Source organism: Octopus bimaculoides, chromosome 14 (genome assembly GCF_001194135.2).
Source record: "Octopus bimaculoides isolate UCB-OBI-ISO-001 chromosome 14, ASM119413v2, whole genome shotgun sequence".
Lineage (NCBI taxonomy): Eukaryota > Metazoa > Mollusca > Cephalopoda > Octopoda > Octopodidae > Octopus > Octopus bimaculoides.
Window position 1 is genome coordinate 5,879,077 of NC_068994.1, and position 9,161 is coordinate 5,888,237.

The following is a 9,161-nucleotide window of genomic DNA, read 5'->3' on the forward strand; positions in this document are numbered from 1 at the left end:
ATATATATATATATATATATATACGCGACGGGCTTCTTTCAATTTTCGTCTACCAAATCCATTCACAAGGCTTTGGTTGGCCCGAGGCTATAAGGTGCCACGCAGTGGGACTGAACCCGAAATTATGTGGTTGAGAAGCAAATTTCTTACTACACAGCCACTCTTGTCAATAAAAAAAAGATAATAATTCTTTTCATCTTGAGACTTTTATGAGGTAGTTTACTATTCCCACACTTCATCGCCTCGTTTTCTTTTCTTTTCTTTTTTACAATTATAATAACAAGAATAACAATTACAACATAAATGAAACGAACCAGCACCAACGAAGACAATACGTGACCATCGATGTACGGCAGTCAACGACAGTTATCTCCCTTGATCTTCTTAGCTAGATTCAATCCAATGAAATGGAAGTTCTTATAGACTCAACATGTCATGACACTTGAGCATAGGACGAATAAGAATCTATATGTGGCTGCTTTATCTGCTAGAAATAGCAGCTTATTGTTCTTCAGACTTCATTCTATGATCTTAAGAAAAAACGGGCCGAATTGGGGTTAAACAAGAACATGACCTGTAGATAATAATAATAATAACCAAAAATTACAATATTCTGAACATTTGAAACTAACAAAGCGAGTTCAGTTTCCAATACATTAGAATGTTATTAGCTGGCATCACAAATTTTCTAATTTATAATGTCCTGAACACAAAATTGCTTCTGTTTCCTGCTTAGATTCCGGGCTTTCGTTTTCAGTAATTTCAAAATGCATAGATTTGAAACAAAAACAAAAAACGTTAATGGTTTCATAAATAAAATTTCTTATCACAGACGAAAATCTGAGACTTGACATACGCGCGCACGAACATTTAAACTTTTTCTATTTGTCTCTTTTATTTTTTATTTTTTATTTTTGTTGGTGTTGCACTTTCAATTGCAGACGGTACGTTCTTTAATTCTTTTACTAGTTTCAGTCGTAGAACTGCAGCCATTCTAATGCACCGACTTCAAGGGATTTTAGCGGTTAAATCGACTACAATACTTTTAGCTGATATGTGTCTCACTGACCTCGGAAGATAAAGAAAGACAAAGTCAGCTAACTGGACGTAAATGGAAACAAGTGACACGCAAAATTATTTGGGGTTTCATACAGCGCCATTTTCCCAGAGAACGCCCTTATGAACATATATGCACGTGTGCATGCGTAAACATATATATATACACACACACACACACACACACACACTCATGCATGCATGTATACATACATACATACATACATAAATACATACATACATACATACATACATACATACATACATAATACATACTCACGCGCACACACACTCGCACAGGTCAAACGAAGGCCTTCCACAGAGTTTCCATTTACTCACAAGGTAGAGGTCAAACTGAAGCCAGAGTCGAAGACACTTGCCAAAGGCATTGCGCAGTGGGATCGAACCGGAGCCCACGCAATTATGCTGCAAACTCCTTGACCACACACCCACACTGGGGCCGATGGCATCGACTAACCCCTTTCCCTCCAAATTACTGGCTTCGTGTCTAAATTTGAAACCATCTTTATCGTTATTTTATATAATTTTTCTCCGCGCACATCTTCCCATAGAGTCGCTCTAAAACTGTGTGGCGACCGTTGTAGCTGCCATTACTGAGGATATTTTGGAGTCTGCTGGGTTTGTGGAATACATCTCATGCAGCCAGTTCATTATCTGAGTAGTTTTACCTTCGTCACAGAAATTTAAGACATCGCCATCACAGCTACCGTCACCGATTTTAGATAATTCGATGTCCAGATTGTCTAACTCTTCTAAAGCGTCGGAAATGTCACTCAGTGACTTTTGTACGCAAAGTGGTTCTTTGGCATTTTGTAATTTCCGTTTGCTGCCATTGTCGGAATTTTCTCCACTATCATCGCTGTTAGATTCAGTGAAACGTAAACAAGGACTAGGTGACCTTTCCACCTTGAAGCTCAAGAACCGCCTGAGTTCCTTACTCCAAGAACCAACGCGGTGAGATATTTTACGCGTCAAACGGGTGAAACTCCGACTTCGATTGTCCTCTGACCTGTTATCCCGAACATCACAAAGATCCCCATCAGAGGAAGAAATCTTTCTCTGCTGCTCGGTTTTACCCCCAACTGTTTTCTTCCTCAAGTCTTTTCTTTCTTTCGACTGTTTCCTACGCTTCTTTGTCTTTGTCTCTTTTCCTTCTGACCTATTCACCTGATGCCGTACTGAACTCTTGTTCTCTCTCAAAGAAGATGGTGGAGTCTCGTAGGCATCACTGCCATCACTGTCCCCTATCTCAGACTTGGATTCATTTTTAACGACTTTTTTCTCATGAGTATTTTTCTTCTTATTCTTCTTATTCTTCTCTTTCTCCCTGTTTAACTTCTCCCTTTCCTTCTCCTCTCTCTTTTCTTTCTCTTCTTTCTTGTTCTTTTCTTCTTTCTCTTTCTTCTTTTTATCCTTCTTTTTCTTCTTCCTCTTTTTCTTCTTCTTTCGGTCTTTCTTGTCGCTTTTCCCTTTCTCCTTTCCATCTTTACCATCGGCAGTTCTTGACGATACTACTTCCTTTGAGCCCTCTACATTAGGGTCTGAAGTTACAGTGAGGCCTCCGTTTGAGTCACACCGAGGGTTTAGCTCTGATCTTCGAACTGGTTTCGGAAGACGATCAGGTGGGATTTGCGGCGGAGTCAGAACAATGGGCAGTGGCTTAACAACACCAAGAGGCAAGTTATAGTCACAATTTAATGGGGGAAACTGAGGTAATGTAGTAGCCTCTTCAACTGGGGGAAACATTTCTGTCAAAGGTGGAACCAGTGATGGTATCGATGGCAAAGGGCGATAAGTGGCAGCTGTGGGCGTTGTGTCTCGCTGAAATGAAGATCTTTGGAAAAGAAATGAATTTTCTGTCGGATCAAACTGTTCCTGTTGGTTCTGAACGAATTCATTAAAGGATTCTGATTCGTCAGGAGTCTGTTTCGATGATTGATAAACAGAGGTCACAGGAGATAAATATGGATAAGACTGGTGGTAATGTTTTGGCTGCTTTTGTTGCTCTGGAACAGAGACTGAGCTTCCTGAGTTTGCTAATATTTCGGAAAGAGGTTTCTGTTGACGTCCTCTACACTCAGATGAGACTTCTGAACTCCTTAAGGAACCACTGAGGTCAGATTTAACAGATAAATACTTGTTGCTTCGTCGCTGTCTTGCAGAACGACGAAGCGCAGCTGCGACAGCTTCTTCCGCCAATGGTCTTGCCAAAGACGGCCACCCATCACGTTCTCCTCCCACTGCAGGTATCATTTTATCGGTTGGATCGACGACATTTTTATCTTCAGTTGAGATGATTGGTCTCGAAAATGGACAATAAGGGAGCTCTTCTGGTGTTGCTTTAACGTCACCACTTTCAGTTGGTGAGATACCAGGTACAAAAGTAATCGAAGAAATATTTCTGTTACAATCTTCAACACCACGGAGCCCACCCCCTCTTCCACTGTCACAAAACCCGTTGTTATTGATAGTCATACTATTATTAGAACCAATCATATTGCTACCGTTGCTGTTGATGTTACCGCTGTTACAGTTTTCCTCTGCTAAAGTTCGTTGATCTTCCTCAGTTTCAAAATCATCTGCTTCAGGCATAAAATGTGAATTTGGTAATGGGTTAAACAAGGATTTTCTCCGCATAGAATTCCGTAAAACTTTAGGATTATATGTTTCTTCTTGTCTATTAGAAATAGTTGCATCGTTGGGTAATCCTGTTGTATCAGTCAAATGGACCTGTTGTCCGTGGTTCCTGTGCTTCATACTGCCTCGGTTATGACTGTTTCGTTCTGTGTTTCGCCTTGAACCATACTCCCTTGTTGAAAACGATCTTTGAAATGGAGTATTACTTTGATTTCCGACATTAATCTGTACCAGCGAGTCAGCGGTCTCTTCATTTTCTATATCGCCCATGTAATGAGGTTTTTGAGAATAACTTGTATTGTTATCGATGTTGTTATAACCGCTTCTATTGTGAAAATGACGGCTTGAGGAGCGTTTCTTGCAAGAACGAACAGGAATCTGTGGCTGATCGTCATAGTAATCGAAATCGCGATTGTTGGGGTTGAATATTTGCTGCAGATGAACATGGTTTGATGAAGTCGGATTGGGAAAGTGATGGATGCTTGAGCGTGGATTGGCGACAGAGCGTTGCATTCGTTGAGATGTCCTGTTGCCAAAATTGCTGCGTTGGGAACATCTAGCAGAGCTGCGTACGAACGAATTGATGTTATGTATGCTCTTACGACGGAGGGCATTGAACTGGACAATATCTTCATTTGTATCAGCAGCCATCTTTGTATAACTACGTGTGAACGGACATTTTTCCTGCTGAGCTGATTTAGCGGCAGAAATTAGATCTTGTTGAGTACGAACGTGATCTTTGGTATTTGAAGGAACATTATTTCTGTGGCTGTTACCAGCATCGTTAAAAACTTTGAAGCTACTGCGCTGAGTTCTGGAACTTTTAGGGGAATCCTGTTGACTTTTGGAGTGGGACTTCACTGTTCCATTCGAAAAAGTTTTAACATTTCTTTTGAAAACTGGCCTGGCTGGTCTTTTCCTGCAATAGGCTTCCTCATCACTGCGGAAAATAGATTCCAGTTCGCTTTCTTCTTCGTCAGAAGTGATGTCATTACTCCTCCGTGCATATTGCTTGTTTCTTTTATTAGCTTGCGAGTTTTCGTGGAATTGAACCTTCTTGCCTCGTTTGATGCTTTTCCGCAACTGTTGATCTCTCATCCAGTAGACCCTTACCCCCGGAGGAACAGCACCAACATCATCTTCAATTCGACTTCTTTTGTCTAAATAATCACTATTGATTAAATTTTCTGCAGATGATGAGGACTTCAAGATACTCCGCAGTGACGAGGATGGCAGGATGGGAAGAGACGATATACTGCCGTGTATTCCATTCCTTTTCTTTTGACTCCGCCTGAAACGCTGCTGCTGTTGTTGTTGCTGTTGTTGTTGATTGTGACGGCGCAGCTGCTCTTCTTCCTCGTCGTCATCAAATCCGTATCCAGATCTCCAAGTATCGTATTGTTCTCTTCTGATCAATCTATCACAATAACTTCCGTCCACCGATTCACGGTTGTAATGTCTACTTCGTCGTCTGCTATTAGTATTTCGTATCGTTCCATTCCTTTTGTGCTGTTTCCAGCATTCCTCATCGCCCCAAACAAACGACATGATCTTCCTTTCTACTTGTACCAGCTATTGCAAACGAAACAACGACTTTGACTAACCAGGGTCATAATGCTTCTTTTTGATGTTTTAAGCTGTAGTTTCTTTAGATTTTCCAGGTTTATTACAATCTTTCACACTATCGCATGGACTTTGATTTTATGTTGCTTAGGTTTTAGTCTTAGTCAAATTGGATAAACTCTTATCTGTCTTCCTTGTTGTTTTGGTTTCTAACCAGGCAAATTTTCCTCGTGTAGACTTTTAGCTAATATTTGCGTTTTGGTCCAAAGAGTATCGCATATGACTTCGAGGTACGATAACTGATAAAGGCGTAAGTTTTCGTGAAATGGAGCTCTCTGCTGCGTACGCGCAATTCACCTGAAAAGATAGAAAGAAAAGAAGATATAAATGACAACACAATACTTTACTACATTATTAAATTTATTATTTTAAAATGTAATTTGAATATTTGATACAATAAGTAAACTTATCAAAGTATATTTATCTCAGCTTTGGAAAACATTGTGTTTAACTGATTCAATGATTTACATGCATTGAAAGATGTTACGTACATTCTTGTTTGGCTCAGGCTTACGTTGGAAAATACGGCTATTGTATTTCTATCTATCTATCTATCTATCTATCTATCTATCTATCTATCTATCTATCTATCTATCTATCTATCTATCTATTTAACTCTGTCTGTTTGTCTAGTAGTCTATCTATTTGTCTTCCACCTCGCTCGAATATTTTTCACGTGCCACCGGCACAAGTGCCAGTGAGGCGACGCTGGTAACGATCACGCTCAAATGGTGCTATTTATGTGCCACTGGCACAGAAGCCAGACAGCTGCTCTGGCAATGATCACGCTCGGACGGTGCTCTTAGCGCTCCACTGGTTACAGGTGCCGTCACGATTTCGATTTCACTTTCCTCAACAGGTCTTCGCAAGCGGAGTTTAGTGTCCAATGAAGGAAAGGTACGCATAAGTGGGGTGGCTACACCCCTGGCAGAGGCCTTGGATTATGGTTTCACTTGGCTTGCCGGGTCTTCTCAGGCACAACATATTTCCAAAGGTCTCGGTTACAAGTCATTGCTTCGGTGAGGCCCAATGTTCGAAGGTCATGCTTCACCACCTCAGGTTGACGCTCGGGAAGGTGAGAAAGTCTTTTATGTTTCGAGCCTATGCTCTTCAACAGAAAGGAATAAGAGAAAATAAACCGACAAAATGAAAAAAACTTGTGGATTTAGCGATCAAACATGGCGACTGGTTGAGAATGAAAGCGGTTTGACAGGAGATAGAAAGAAGAGGAGATAATAAAGTATTGGTGATCCCAAAATGAAGGTACGCGTGCATGTGTGTGCGTATGTGTAAGAGTGTGTACATATGTGTTTGTATATGTATTCATCCATATGTGTGTATACATATTGAGGCAGTGAATGTACATGTGTTTTTGAGTGTATTTTTGCGTGTGCATATATGTATGTATGTATGTATGTATGTGTATGTGTACAAAGATCAATAAAAATAGATAAGTAAATAACAGCCGTTACTCTCTGACTAATTATTGCCTCACAATTCACATGTGCCGAGTGCAATGTCAGTTTAGTAACCAATAATCTCCATCGACCGACAGAGACACGTGAATGCCAAACACATGTTTGACACCACCATATTCAATTTCATGCTTCACTGAACCATAGTTAATCATCCGTGTTGAATATGAACTAAATTGATAGACTAATTAGAAATATCCTGACCTCTTTTCTAGAAGATTTTGTCTCTACATCAGTGGTTTTCAACTGTTTTAATATCCAGGCCACATCTAAAACCTGGATTTTTTTTTGAGGGGTGGGGGGGGCACACTAAAAAAGTAAAATGCTAGGGAATTAAAGAAAAATTCATTATGTTTATAGAGGGAAGACTGCTAAGGGCTGCCAGAAGAATGCTTAAGGGCTGCCAGAATGATGCTTGAGGGCCACCAGAAGGATGCCTGAGGGCCACCAGAAGGATGTTTGAGGGTCACTGGAAGGATACTTGAGGGCCAATGGAAGGATGCTTGAGGGCTGCTGGAAGGATGTTTGAGGGCCACCAGAAGAGTATTTGAGGGCTGCTGGAAGGATGCTTGAGGGCTGCTGGAAGGATACTTGAAGGTCACTGGAAGGATATTTGAGGACTGCTGGAAGGATGCTTGAGGGCTGCTGGAAGGATACTTAAGGACTGCTAGAAGGATGCTGAAGAGTCACATGCATCCCTAGGATCCACAGTTGAAAACCACTGCTTTAGATTCTTGAGGTATGTGTTGTTTATTCAGTATACAGAAACGTGAATTATGAAGACAGGGTATTTGGCCAACTGAGCTGGTCAACAAATAAAAAGCAACAAAACAAGAACAACAACAATTGTGTTTAGATTATTTTCCCCCACTAAAATAGGAGCTGTTAGCCTTGTGAGCTCTATGAAACATCTTTCCATTATGCCCTATCCTCTGCAATCATCCCTCATCAACGCCCCCCCCCCACTTGCTCACATTTCTTCCACTGTCGTCTTTTCTCATCTCTTTCTCAGTCTTCCGCTTCCTCTACATACACCCCTTCCACATCCATTTTCCATCACTTTTGTCGCTCAGTTACTTTCGACCTTTTTTTAGCACATAACTCAACTACTTCATCCCATTTCTCTTTGACAAATAAAAGGCAATACAGTTCTATATTTAAGAGATGAGGAATTATTTACATTATTTACATTATTTACATTTGACGGATATTTGTCCTCATATGGCGTAGTGGTTAAGAGCGCGGGCTACTAACCCCAAGATTCCGAGTTCGATTCACGGCAGCGACCTGATTAATAATAGTAATAATAATAATAATATAATAATAGTAACATCGTTAGGAATGAGAACCCAGGTTCAAAATTTCCCCAAGACACCTGACGAAGGCTGGAGGGTATATCAGCCGAAACGTTGTGTTAACAACAAACAAGATGAGGACAAATATCCGTCAAATGTAAATAATGTAAATAATGTAAATAAAAGGCAATCGTTTGATAATGACTAAGGTGGTGGTGGTGGTGGTGGTGTTGCTGGTGCTGGTAGTGATGCTGGGGGTGGTTCTGGTGGTGGTGGTGAAGCAGGAAAAGGAAGAAATCAAAATTAGGAAGCAAAGTAATTAAATCAGATGATTATGTGGAAGAGGATAATCCAACAACCACCTGGGTTGAAAACACCATCGTCGTCATCATCATCATCATTATCATCATCATCAACATCGTCATCATCAACATCATCATCATCATCATCATCATCATCTTTCTTATCACCGTCATCGTTACTTCCATCACTGATGCTACTCTCACAATCATGACAACCTCCACCAACATCATCACTACCATCACTACCATCAATACCACCACTACCACCACCACCACCATCACCAGAACCACCACCACCACCACCACCATTACCATCACCACCCATTACCATCATCATCACTATCAACAGCATCGCGAACATGATGTTTGGAAGAAAATGCGTTTCTTTCAAGGTAGACCATTTAGGTTTAACATGTAAGATGTGTCATTTGGCCAATAAAGAAAGAATTGTTACTATTATAACACCGCCCCCCACCCTACAATTGCTGGGCTTGTGCCCAAATTCAAAACATTATTATTATTATTATTATTATTATTATTATTATTGAGTGAGAGAGCAGTGCATGCCATCAAATTGACACTGGAGTACGAAGTCCAAAATACCTGCCATGACTACTCGTCTGATAAGGGTACACCAGGCACATGCATCACAACCATATGTGCGCGACAGGGTGATCTCATATCAAGATAAACAGCACATGACCTTGCAGGTGGGGCCCAGTTAGAATTTTCTTCAGGTCGAGTAGCCCATC

The 9,161-nt window shown here is 40.7% G+C and overlaps 1 protein-coding gene across 2 annotated transcripts in view; it reads right to left on the bottom strand.

Moving 5' to 3' along the window:
* Window positions 1–16: 16 nt before the first annotated feature.
* The window catches only part of LOC128249356 (histone-lysine N-methyltransferase, H3 lysine-79 specific-like), a 12,852-nt gene continuing 3,707 nt past the window's right edge, over window positions 17–9,161 (bottom strand). The window contains exons 2-3 of one of the 2 annotated variants that reach the window (XM_052972640.1): window positions 3,264–5,634; window positions 17–3,131 (exon numbers count right to left, since the gene is read on the bottom strand). In XM_052972640.1, the coding sequence (XP_052828600.1) occupies window positions 1,636–3,131; window positions 3,264–5,262 (3,495 nt within the window). In that variant the 5' untranslated portion in view covers window positions 5,263–5,634 and the 3' untranslated portion in view covers window positions 17–1,635. Of the gene's footprint in view, window positions 5,635–9,161 lie in introns of both variants that reach the window. The other variant, XM_052972639.1, reaches the window with a different exon arrangement.